The 13,823-nt window shown below is 38.2% G+C and overlaps 1 protein-coding gene across 1 annotated transcript in view; it reads right to left on the bottom strand.

The window, feature by feature from the left end:
* COL6A6 (collagen type VI alpha 6 chain) overlaps positions 1-13,823 on the bottom strand; it is a 138,472-nt gene that overhangs the window by 38,644 nt on the left and 86,005 nt on the right. Inside the window, exons 24-28 of the mRNA XM_041734086.1 lie at positions 9,981-10,043; positions 5,690-5,752; positions 4,790-4,840; positions 3,048-3,083; positions 2,167-2,229 (exon numbers count right to left, since the gene is read on the bottom strand). Of these exons, the coding sequence (XP_041590020.1) occupies positions 2,167-2,229; positions 3,048-3,083; positions 4,790-4,840; positions 5,690-5,752; positions 9,981-10,043 (276 nt within the window). The remainder of the gene's footprint in view (positions 1-2,166; positions 2,230-3,047; positions 3,084-4,789; positions 4,841-5,689; positions 5,753-9,980; positions 10,044-13,823) is intronic.

The raw sequence follows: 13,823 nt of genomic DNA, 5'->3' as shown, positions 1-13,823 counted from the left end.
TTCATGAATAAATAAAATCTTTAAAAAAAAAAAGATACATGAAGAACTCATACAACTTAACACACACACACACACACACACACACACACACACACACACACAAAGAAAAAAAAATGGGCAGAGGACTTCAACAGACATTTCTCCAAAGCCATACAGATGACCATCAGCCACATGAAAAGATGCTCAACATCACTAATCATCAGGGAACTGCAAATCAAAACCAAAGTGAGATATCACTTCACCAGTCAGAATGGCTGGTATCAAAAGATAAGAAATAACAAGTGTTGTCAAAGATACGGAGAAAAGGGAACCTGGGTGCACTGTTGGTAAAATTTATATTGTTGCACAGTATGGAGGTTCCTCAAAAAATTAAAAATAGAAACACAATATGCCCAGTAATTCCACTTCTGGGTGTTGAAAGAAAGAAAGAAAACAAAAACAGTGATTTGAAGATATCTGCACCCCTATGTTTATTGCAGTATTATTTACAATAGTCAAGGTATGGAAACAATAGATGAATGGATAAAGAAGATGTGGGAGACAGACACACACACACACACACACACACACACACACACACACTCTGGAGTGTTATTCAACCATAAAAATTAAGATCTTTCCATTTGTGACAACATGGATGGATGCAGAAGATACTATGCTAAGTGGAAAAGACCAGAGAAAGACAAATACCATTTGATTTAAATTATATATCAAATTAAAAAAAAATAATACAAATGAATAAACAAAGAAAAAAAACATCAAAATAGCAGAAACAGAATTAGACTAAAAAATACAGAGGATAAACTGGTTGTTGCCAGAGGGGTGGTGGGTGGTGGAATAGATGAAATGGGTGAAAGAGATTAAGAGGTACAAACTTCCAGCTATAAAATAAGTAAGTCACAGATATGAAAAATACAATACACGCAGGAATATAATCAATAATATTGTAATAACATATGGTGACAGATGATGACTACACATCATGGTAAGCATTTTATAATCTATATAATTTGCTGAATCACTATGTTGTACACCGGAAACTAATATAATATTGTGTATCAACTATATTTCAATAAAATTTTTAAAAATCCTGGAAAGAGAGTCACAGAGGTAGAAATGGTCAAGTGTAACGCAAAAAAGAATGAACATAGAAGAGCAAAGAAACTGCTACAGGATCCCTTAGAAGAGTGGGGAACAATGAGCTAGGAAAGAAACAATTCTCTGTACATAAAGTTCTTGTTATACTTAATAAAAAATTGGATCAGAATAAAATGAACTACAATGACAAAACTGGAAAACCACCTCAAGGACCACGTTAGATCACTTTGTTTTTCTTTTCCTGCTAATTAACATGGTGTTAAGAGGAGTTTACCCAATCAGTGTGCTATGCTGAAGAAAAGAAACAAATTCATTGAGAGACAATTATCACAAGAATGTCTCTTTTACAAAGTAGCCCTGTCACTTATGCACAGCGTATATATATATAAAGAGTCAACAAGTGCAAAAATCTATTCTTAACCCACTGGAACCCAAATATGCTGATGCCTATGGGCTATACCACACACTTGTGCTCATTCCGAGTGATCCAAAGCTTTAGGAAATTTCCAAGTCCTTCTATGGAATAATAAGGACACATTCAGTCACATAATAAATGGAAACTTTCTCATAAAAATTAAACACATATTCTCTTAAGCTAAATGGGGAGAAGACCTCTTAAGGTATGCTTCATTAAAAGTAGCTCAACAAGCTTAATTGTGAAGAACAAGATGCCAGTGGACATTAGGCTGAACTAAATCTACCAGGGAGATGGGATGAAACCATATTTTGCCAGTGCAAAACTATTTTTGACCACAAGGATGCCTAAAACAAAATCTTATCTCCAGGGTTAAGAATTAGTATGTTGGCAGCCAGAACAGATAAACTTATTCATTAAAAGCAACCACTTATTTGCCTTCTTGCTGGTGTTGAAGGATGAATCCTATACCCATCTCCCTTCCCCAGGTCTCCCTTAACACCACACACACACACACACACACACACACACACACACACACACATTGTGCAGGTCTTGGGGGAGCAAGTGACAACTCAAATGACTGTAAAAGCATGAAAAGAACTTCCCAAAGTAGCTGAGGGGATAAGGCACTGGGGCTCTAAGAAGCTTACCCTCTTGCCTCTAGCTCCCTTGGGTCCAGTTTCTCCTGGACCACCAAGGTCCCCCATCTCACCCTGAATAAGTTCAGAAAAATAAAATGGTAATTAAAATCAAAGAGCTGTATCTCAATGTGTGTTTAAATTTATTCTGACATAAAGACATTTTTCATATATTTTATTCTTCAACAGTCTTCTTTCAAGCGTCTCCCCTCCCTTACCTTCTCCACTCCCTTCCCTCATTCTTCTAGCTCTCTACACAGCACACTGCAGCCTCCTTGTTTGACTTCTGTATCCCTCTCTTCAGCCATAAACACAGCCTCCTTGGAGACATGAACAGTGCCCTTTATTTTGTCCCCTGATCCTATCACAGGACCTGGCATCTACTAAGCTCAGTACACGTTTCTAGCAAAAATGAAAGCCTTAAGGTAGAAGGCATCATTGCTAACTTATTATTGGAAGGTGATTACCTATATATAGGTATAATCACATTGGAAAAACTGAACCAGGTGAATTCAGGTTTTGGTTTTCCTTACATTTTATGTTCCTTTGAGCAAAGGAGAAAATACACGTGATAGAGGGGAAGGAGTCCGTGTGAGAAGAAAAATAAGGGTGATTTCTTCCTTTGCTTATGAATTTAAAAACTAGAAATGAAAATTCTAAAAAAGGCTGCTTCTTTCTGTCCTCCTTTTCCCTCATAAAGGTTTCTTTCTTTTTCAGATCATGACGTGAACCAAAATCAAGAGTCAGCCACCTAACTGACTGAGCCAACCCAGGTACCCCTAAAGGTATCTTTTTATTCATTTATAATTATTTCTTCTATTGTCCTGTGATACATTTCATAGCCTCAGGAACATTTCTGATCAATCTCTACTTAATATGAAAATACACAGTACCTTAGGTCCACTTTCTCCAGGAAATCCATCTTGCCCCTATAATTGACAGTATGGAAAATTAATATGTGTACATATCACCGAGGTAGGTTTGTGCTGCTGCTTTAATTGATTTTAGTATCTCTGAATCAAGAAAGGGCCAAAAAAACTGAAAATGAAACTGTACAGCATTATCTGAGAAACTAGCTCCAATTTCTAAATTAAGCTACTTATACCAAAATACCATGACAACCTAGATAAGTGGACAAATGTGCATATCTGAGGAATTATAAATCAGCTCTCCTTCTACTGAAGGCGTTTAACAGGATAGCTGGCTATATGGCCAAATGTTTCTGGAACAGTCTTCTTAATACATATTTCAGGGGAGAAATTTGAGAAGCCCAGAGCCTAAACTCGATCATTGGTTTTCTGGTCCTCTGTTTACCTTACTTTGTTCATGGACTATAATTGAAGACATCTGATAATCTTCATTTGATGAAAAAAATTTATTAAAAATAAAGTTTATTTTCTGATTATAAGTAGTGTCTCCTCAAACATATAAAATGCAAAAGAATAGAAAGAAGAAAAATCATCCAAATCTCACTACCCAGAACCATTGTAAATGTTTTATTATATTTTCTTTAAGCTTTTCAAAATGCTTTTATAGAAAAACTGGGATAAATCTTGTTTTTGGGTTTTTTATATTTTCCGTTTTTTTTTTTTTTTTTTTTTACTGGATGCTGTCACAGAATTTTACATGATTATAAACTTCATATACATTCATTTTTAAAAAATGGCTAATATTCCAGTGCTATAAGCTACTTAATATTTCCCTTTTTCAGATACTGAGATTGTTTTCAATTAATTTTCTATTTTAAAGGGAAATTTCACTGGAAATGTCTCATTCATTAGTGATTTTTTTTTTTCAAAGAAATTTTAGCTTTTGGGGTTTATCCTTCCAGACAGCCTCTTGCATCATTCCTAGCAGGATTTCACTTGGAATTAAATTGATCCTTTTTAGTGTTTTAGACTTTCCAACAAGAATTTGGATATCTTTATTTAGTGAAGTTCTATATTTCAGTGATTTATTTTTATTTTTTTATTTCAGTGATTTTTGATCATAGGTCTCAAACATTTTGCAGAAAGATATTCTTAACTCTTATGTTTTTGTGGATATTGTTATGGTTTCTAAGTGGTAATTGTTAGTATATAGGAAGTATATAGGTTTTGTAAATTTATCTATCTTACTTTCAGACACTTAAATATTTAAAATATAAATTAATAATTTTGATACAAAGTTAAAAGTTTTTTTTCCTGAATTGTTGCTTGGCCCAGTGAATTTAGAAAGACACCAAAAACTTCTCCCTAATGGTGAAACATATTAACATGTTCCAAGTTGAGAACAAACTTTGGAATGCCTCCTTCGGTAAACCCCAGCACAGAGCTGCTAAGATTAGACAAACTGTTTGGGCTGGAACAAGTCAGGCCCTGGCCCTACATCTTTGCAAAGGAACAGAAAATTAATTTTCAAGTTTCAGTTGTTGTCTGCACCTTAAGGAATCAAATTGTGTTTTCTTCTACCACAGTCTCCAAGGGATATCAAAAAATGAATTATCAAAATCTATCTCTAAATGACCAAGGTGGTCCTATTCACTGCTTTATTTTCTCTTAAATGTGGGAGGGGGAAAAAAAAAAGACCAACAAAACAAAAACAAGCAACAACAAAAATAAGTGGAAATGTCCAGCCTCTAGTGAATGTGTCTTACCTTTGCTCCTTTCCTTCCAATGCTACCATAACCTGGGTTGCCATCATCACCCTGTAAACAAAGGCATTAATTACAAATATCTCAGACTAAAAAAAAAAAAAAAAAAAAAAAAAAAATATCTCAGACTACAAACTGGAGGCAGGCTTACTCACATAGGGACAAGACACCTGGTTTTTTGGTTTAATTAGGTGAAAGCAGGAAGCAGGAGTCTCCCTCTGGGCCTGACCACTAACATTGGTGATAATGGCACTAAAGACAACTCCCCCTGACAGATATAGACAGTGCATTGTTCCTCAGGCTCACCTGTATCATCTGTAAACTGGGACTAAAAATTATATATAATCACGGTGTTATTATGAGGACTGAGTGGGAAAATTTCAGGTGCACAATAATCTCAATAAAAGGAGATAGTAGTGTTAGGTCTTCTGTTTAACACCTGTATTTTAACACCTTAGCTGTAATTCACTTTCAGCTTGCTAGATGAAAATAACACCTCCTAAATGCCTGGGCAGTGGCTATTGTCAGGCCCTTGCAGAAGGTCTTTGTGAGAAGTCCTGAGTGCTAGGGGAGTGTGGGCTGGGTTTCTGATGGACAGATTCTGATGGGAGGAAAGAATGGAAGAAGAATTACGGGGATGTTAAAGACAAGCTTTGTCCAGTTTATCATTTGGCTTCAAAAGCAACCCAGCTAGGTTGTTTGGTACCTGGGAAGTTGCTACCTTAGGAAAGCTGTCCAAGGAACTAATCCAAGTTGACGATAATATCTCAATTTCTAGAAAGCTATCAATTTCTAGACTGGATGGTATCTTTAATGCACTCTTCAGAGAACCACATGGGATATCTATTGAACTAAAAGATTCCAAGGTCAAAAGTCAGATCAAAAGTAGTGATCAACACAAACCGGTAAGCCTCGAGGACCCGGGAGGCCAATAGCTCCTTTTTCTCCCAAATCTCCAGGTTCTCCCTGTCAAACAGAACAATGAAATATGTCCTTATTAGTTTGTTGTGTTGTTGTTTTTTGTAGAGGAAATTGGAAGCGATGGTACTGAGACAATAGTTGCTTATCCAACTGCATGCATGTGGATCACACACAGTGACGATGGATCTGTGGACTGGGACTTGTATAAGTGATGCAAGGAACTGCTGTTGTTGGCCAGTGAAGTCTCCTCCATTGATGAATGAAGCCCCAGCAAGTCTGATGCATTGTTTACTGCAAGCGCCCATCTTGGCAGCTCAGTGCCATGAACCACGCCCTTGGAAATGTCTTACCATGAGTCAAAGAGGAAGCTCTATACTGTTTAAAAAAAATAACAAGACTGTTTTCCAAGATGATCCATCAAATCATCTGGCTCTTCCAAGACAACAGACTTACTAATCTAGTTTTAAGCACTAATCAAAACAACCAAGGTAGCATGACATCCCTGGCAATAGTTTCTGACTTCTGACTAATTCCACATCTACAGTGGGTTATAAATCAATCTCTGTATTACACTGAGTAAAGCCCAGCTACTTGGGAAAGTTAAAATTAACACAGCTTTACAAAAGAAGGTTAGCTCTTTAAAAAAAAACCTTAAAATTTAAAATTTTAGATTTATAGAAATGTTAAAGAGGTACAGAGTTCCTATATACTCCACATCTAGCTTCCCCTATTGTTAACATTATATTAGTTACATTAGTAGGGCACATTTATCACAATGAATATTGATTCATTATTATTAACTAAAGCCCATACTTTATTCATATTTCTTTTTAAAGATTTTACCTAATGCCCCTTTTCTGTTTTAGGATCCTATTGAGGATATGGTATCATGTCTCCTGAAGTTCCTTTAGGCTATGACAGAGTTTATCAGATTTTCCTTGTTTTTGATGACCTTGACAGTTTTGAGGAGTACTACTTAGGTATTCTGTAAGAAGTCCCTCAGCTGGGGTTTTTCCTCATGATTAAGTTGGGTTTTATGGGTTTTGAGGGTAAAGACCATAGAGGTAAAGTGCCATTCTCACCACAACATATCAAGAGAACATACTGTCAATGTGGCTATCACTACTGATGTTAACCATTACCATTTGGCTGATGGTCAAGTTTCCCCACTGTCTAGTTATTCCCCCCCTTCTCTTCCTATAATGTACTCTTTGAAAGAAGGAGTGTGCAAGTGTGCGCAGCCCACACTTAAGAAGTGGGAGTGGTTAACTCATTTTTAAGGATAGAAAGGCAACCCAGTTAAGTGTGAAAAGTCCAAGTGGACAAATGTCCACCAGTACTGAACTCTGAGACTAAAATAGAATAGGGTTTCATGAATGGTAAGTGGAAGATCGCATTCCCTGATATCTTTCTTTCAGGGTAGTGGCTCTCAAAGTATGCTCCGTAGGCCACCTGCCTCAAGGTTATCTCAGGTCCACATGCAAAGGAAATTCCTGGACCCCACTGGTATGGTCTCTGGTAATGGAGCCCAAGAATATGCCTTTTTTATTTTTTAAAGATTTTATGTATTCATTCATGAGAGATGGGGGTGGGGGGGAGGGCAGAGACACAGGCAGAGGGAGAAGCAGGCTCCATGCAGGGAGCCCGACGTGGGACTGGATCCCAGGACTCCAGGACCACACCCCGGGCGGAAGGCAGGCACTAAACCACTGAGACACCCAAGGATCCCCCAAGAATATGCCTTTTTAAATAAGCTTCTCAGCTGATTCTTATACATAGTGAAACTTGAGAACATCTGCTTTAATATAGGGAATCAAAAGAAGCTTTAAGGCTTGTCCGGGGTCACTTTGTTATTGGTACAGCCAGGTGTTAAGCCCAGTATTAATCATGAGTCGCTTGCCTCCCTGGGATTTGAGCTTATTGGAATAAGGTAGGAGTAAGTCTTTGGGGGGGTCATTTCAGTTAACAATGAGTTAAGAGGATTCAATTTCTCTTGGGACTTCCCAAGGGATTTGGGCTTGCTTTGAGGGTGTATACTTCCAAATTTTTGTCCCTTACCCTTTAAAAGTCCCTGGCCCTATGAGCCCTTCCTTCCTAACTCTCTTTTGATCCCTCTGTCATATGGAGTGCTTTCATTTTATAAGTAGACTTTATGTATCCATGGCATCTGCACACAGACAGAAATCCTTCCTCGCTGTAAGATAAATTTGGTTCTCACCAGTGATACCACATCCCCTATAGCCTTTTCTCCAGGGCAAGTAGGCAGCATTGTTTCTGTTCCAACTTTCCTTTCCAGATTATGACTGCTGTAGCAGACCTTTCCCGCTGGAGTTGATTATCCCTGTTATCCATGTATATCATTCACCCTCCAGTCAATGGTCCTTGCAACTCAACTGCTGGCCTCCATTATTTTAGCCCTTTTTAGCAGATCTTCATTACAAAGCTATCCCCTCTTCTCATTCTCATCCTCTGTATCAAGAAACTTCTCAGTTAATTATCTACTCTGACATCTTCAACCTTCTTCTGTTTTTGTCTTCTCTGCTAAGACACATACTACAGTCCTATCATTGAGAACAAATACCCAGCTCCAATCTATCCTAGACTGGTAGTTAATGTCCTTCCCCTGCCCCCAAGCCTAGCTTCTTCAAAGAGTAGTTTATAGCCCTGAATCCATTTCTTCCTCATTAACACATTGCTCAGTCCTTCGCAGGCTGTCTCCCTTTCTTTCTTCTTCTCTCAAATGTTACATTTTTGAAAATATTATTTGGAGCATCTGAGCCATGAGAGGCCATAGCTTCTTCACTCCCCCTTCCCTATCTACTCTGCACCAGCTCTACATCTGATCTCTCCTTCGTCTACTCTTCTTCTCAGCAGCCAGTATGCATTTCCTTCTTTCCCCTCCTTTCTAATAATTCACTATCTCCTCTTACCCTTCTTACAAATGGACATCACCAGGAGTCTTTTTAAAACTCCAAATACCTCTGAAACCACATCTCTTACCAGCCCTAAAACCTTTCTTCTATTCCCCAAACCAAGTGGTTCCTTCACTCCTATACCACTCTTTCTGATGGCTTTCCTACTTTTAGGATGGTACTACAATAATGCTAGAAGCCTATGAGTCATCTAGGCTCTCGACCTTAGATTCCTACTGGAGGAGTTCTCCAGAATCATAATGTGCCCCTCTGTCTTCACTCTATTAAGGCATCCAATCGCTGCTTCTCTTAGAGACTGCTAGAACATATCCACTAGTCTCCAAGCTTCCAACCCCTCAGTCTTCAAAATATTTCTACACCAAGTGGCTTATTCAAAATCCTTCCAAGTCTGCATGTCTTCATACATTCCATTAAAACACTTGTAAATAGAACTGTACTGGCTGCTTAATAAAGGGAGTGACCACAGACTTTTTTTTTATGTGCCTGTGAGAGAGGATCATTTTTCCCCCCAAATACCCACTCCCAGGATTTTCCAATCCTGTGCTTTCCTTCACATGATTTCTTTTCCCTGAAATCCTCCATGCCTCTTCTCTGCTTGCCAAAGTTTTTCTTATCTTCTAGGGTCTGCTCCAAGTCTACATCCTCTATGATGGCTCTTTCTCCAGCCCAGAAATACTTTTTTTTTTGTTTCAGAAATACTTCTAATACTATATTTAAACCTCCATTCTCAGACCCATATCCTGGTCTACTTTATGCCATAGATCATGGTCTTAAAAATGTTCTAAATTCTGTGGGGATTGATTCCTTGTCATATTTATTATACAACCCAGAAATTCTTTCATTAAACAAATATTTATTAAGCAATTATGTGCCAGAAACTGTTCAAAGTACTGGGGATGCATCAGTGAGGTAACAGTCAAAGATCTCCACTCTCCTGAAGCCAACTTTCTAGTCCCACAGAATGCCAGTAGAGTGACTTTTTCTTAAAAGGTGTTTGGCAAAAGTCTGTATGTGTGGAGGAAACAAGAAAATAATAGAGGAGAGAGGGAAGAAGAGAGGGACAAATGAAGGTCTGCTCCAGAACAGTCTTCCTTCCCTGAGGTCCCCCCAGCTAAGATTGGGTGTAGTCCCTCATGAAATTAGGCTGAGCTGAAATCTTTGACCTCATCATGGTCCACACCCACATCTTTAGATGTTGCTGGCTCTCTAAGAATCAACCCAGGGTGTAGGGGCAAAAAGATGTTCTCCTTTGTGTTGAAAGGGCTCTGGCTAATACAACCAGACACACTTACTTTGAGGAGAAAACCTTAACTTTGGTGGGCTTAAAGAATGTGACCTACTTTAGTTCCTTGGCTTCCCAGATGGCCTGGACTCCCTGCTTCTCCTCCTCGTCCTGGAGGCCCCTGAAACAAAACAAGGATTGCAAATATAGCAGAACATAAAGCAACTTTCCCTCAAACCCTTTGTGTCTCTTCTAAGAGGAAAATGAACCACAGATGGGAAAAGAGTTATGGCTTTATTGATTTCTGCTCTGGAAAAAAGTACCACAGCTGTCAAATAAAAACTAGTAAATAAAAGAAAATTAATAAAGTAATTCATGCCAGATGTGGTCTAAATGATCATGCTTCCTTGTGAGTCTTCTTTTCCAAAGAGATTTTACATTCTCACTGTTTTGCTTTTACAGCAGATGTTGCTAAATGTCTAACATTTAAATAAGGCATTCCAAGTGACATTTGACTTTAAGTATGTCTGGTTCTTTGTTTTGGTGGAAAGCATCTTTTTAAGGTAAACATATTTATTTGCAAATAATATAAATTTGTCCAATAAAAAACTCAAGACACTTCACTCAAAATAATTATCATTAATAACAAAATATGTTCAGGTATACCAGATAAGTATTCCGAAATAGTTTTCTCTTTCTGATTGATAAGTTAGAAGAGTAAATGTACATAAACTCCTATCTGCCATTAGAAGAAAAATAGCTGTAAAATATGTAGAATTTAACAAGAAAAAGACCAATACAAAAAGGGCTTCAAGATCTTACTGAAGAACATAATAACCAAAGTTAAACAGATGGATAAACATACCACATATCTATTTGGAAAATCTCTTTGATATAATAGAAGTCTCTTTAACATTCTAGAAAGCATGTTTTATTGGAATAGCTTCAGAGCTGAACATTTAAAAATCCCAATTCAGAGAAAGCCCAACTGCCTTCCTATGTTGTTAACACTTGGGATCAGATTTTTCCTTTGGGATATCCAAACATATGGCAACAGAAATATCCTTTGGTTAAAATGTTTACATAGGTACTTGTAAATAATCCCAACACCAGTGAATTGAAATCATTTTCAAATATCTTTTTTTTTTTGCCATGGTTACTGTAATTTAAAAATAAATAAACCAAATCTGTGTAGTAAGCATATACTTAGCAAATTTTATTCAGAAAAAAATTATGACATCAACTTTAAAAAATTAAATCTTTAAAAAATTAAAAATGTAATGAGTTGGACATAAAAAGTTTTCTAATAGGAAAGACTGTTGAACAATACTTTGGTCACTTAGGAAAGATAATTATCTCACAAACTTCCATTTTGTTCTCTCCTTTTTATAAAAAAAAATGTATTTATTTATTCATGAGAGACACAGAGAGAGAGAGGCAGAGACACAGGCAGAGGGAGAAGCAGGTTCCCTGTGGGGGGAGCCCAATATGGGACTCAATCCCAGGACCCTGGGATCACGCCCTGTGACAAAGGCAGATGCTCAACCACTGAGCCCCTCAGGTGCCCCTCCTCTTCCTTCTTTATCTTATTATTTTTTAAATATTTTATTTATTTATTCACGATTATTTATCTCACGATAGAGAGAGAGGGGGGGGCACAGAGGAAGAAACAGGCTCCATGCAGGGAGCCCGATGTGGGACTCGACCCAGGACTTCAGGATGGCGCCCTGGGTCAAAGGCAGGCACTAAACCGCTGAGCCACCCAGGGATCCCCTATATTATTTTTTTAAAAGATTTTATTTACTTATGAGAGAGAGAGAGAGGCAGGCACAGAGACACAGGCAGAGGGGAACCTGATGTGGGATTCGATCCTTGATCCCCAGGATCACACCCTAGGCTGAAGGCAGCACTAAACCACTGCCCCCCCTTCTTTATCTTAAAAGAAGAATCTCAATTTCTTCACCTTCCATAGCTCTCAACCCCTTCCCTTAGAACTCTCACTTCCACCACTGCATGGGGCTAGCTACTATAACCTTCATATTCAATCCGGTTAGACTCTTTTTTTTCTTACTGTATTTGAGTTTGAGCATGTATTCTTTGAAACTTTTTCATTAATTTCTGTAACAGCTGTTACCCCAGCCTTCCTGGACCCTTCTCTGTCCTCTTTTCATTTGCCTCTTAAATCTCCATGTACCCTGCCTGCTGCTCCATCCTTAGATGTCATTTTCTCACTTAATCTCCTCTTCCTGAGTGATACCCCCACAGATTCACATACCACTTTACAAAATAATTCCTAAAATACATGGATCTCCAGAACAAATCCCTCAACTAAATGCCAGACTCATATATTAAAATGTCTATTAGATACCCCATAGGAATTGATTACCAAGGATAATGATATTTAGTGTAAGTCATGCTTAGTTTCATATTCTCTTTTCAAGGAATGGTGCTACCCATTTTCTCCCTGAAATCCAAGCTGGAAATCTAGGTATCATCCTAGATCCCTCCCTTAGCTCATCTCTCAAAACCTATCAGTTACAAGTCCTATCCAGCGGTGGTGCTTTCCTGAATGTCGAAATGCCTGTTAGGAGATCACTGAAATTGGATCATCTACTAGAAGCAAATTCATTTGATTCTTCAAAAATCACAAGGAAGAAAAGTATTACAACTTATTCTCCAACAACTGGAACTTGTCAAATGAGCCCATTTGCTGCTTCTGCAAGCTCTAAAGAACAAGAGCACAAAAATGAACCATCAAACAGGACACCTGGGTGGCTCAACGTTTGAGTGTCTGCCTTCAACCCGGGGCATGATCCTGGAGTCCCATGATCGACTCCCACATCAGCGACCTTGCATGGAGCCTGCTTCTCTCTCTGCCTATGTCTCTGCCTCTCGCTCTGTGTCTCTCATGAATAAATGGATAAAATCTTAAAAAAAAAAAAGTCTAAAAAAATAAAGGCAGATTCTATTGCCTTTCTGTATCCATCTCTCTTTCATTCCTATTGCTATCACCTACCTTTACGCCTTCTTGCATTCTGTCTAAATTCCTGGGTTCCCTGACTGTAGTCTGGCCTGTCTCTAATCCATTATTCCCTCCTTTTTCCTTCTGATCTAAAATGTCAGGCTGATGTTGCCACTTTTTCTGAAATTTTGAATTCTGAGTAGCTTTCAGAATAACATTGATAGTCTTTACTTATTAATATATAAAATCCCTCAAAATGTTGGTATTGCATGTCTCTGTAGTCACCTGGGACTATTTTTTTTTTAAAGATCTTATTTATTTATTCATGAAAGACAGAGGGTTGGGTGGGGGGCAGAGACATAGGCAGAGGGAAAAGTAGGCTCCCAGCAAGAAGCCCAATGTGGGACTTGATCCTGGATCCCGGGATCATGCCCTGAGCCAAAGGCAGAGGCTCAAAGGCTGAGCCACTCAGGCATCCCAATCACTATATGTTTCACTCAAATCATCTCGAAGTCACCAAATACTTCTTGTTGTCTTTGGTCTCCACACTTGTGCAAGTTCTTCCCTTAAGCTGATCCATTTTCCATCTGGAGAGAGGTACAATCTCTCTCTTCTGAAAAGCTTACTTTTAGCATCACTGTTTCAAGAATACCTGAACCCCGTCTGTACTGGGTCTCACAACTGTCCTAAAGATCCCTCTACTCTGTATGTAATTGTTCATTTCTTTCTTTCTCTCATCTACTAGGTATTAGCCTGTACATTCCTTGAAGGAAGGGGCACACCCTGTTGGCTTCATATCTCTGGAATTTAGGACAATACCTAAAATGGCTCAATGCACCCATCCATTCTTCTAGCTATCCACATAACTATCCTGGAATAGCCCTCAAGAAGGATGAAATAATGTGTTTAATTTGATTTTCCATCTGAAAATTTTGAATATTTCACAGGAGAATGAAGTAAAAACATTTCAACTGTCCTTGACAATAAGGGGCAAATTGG

Source organism: Vulpes lagopus, chromosome 19 (assembly GCF_018345385.1).
Source record: "Vulpes lagopus strain Blue_001 chromosome 19, ASM1834538v1, whole genome shotgun sequence".
Lineage (NCBI taxonomy): Eukaryota > Metazoa > Chordata > Mammalia > Carnivora > Canidae > Vulpes > Vulpes lagopus.
This window is presented reverse-complemented; position numbering and strand designations above follow the sequence as displayed.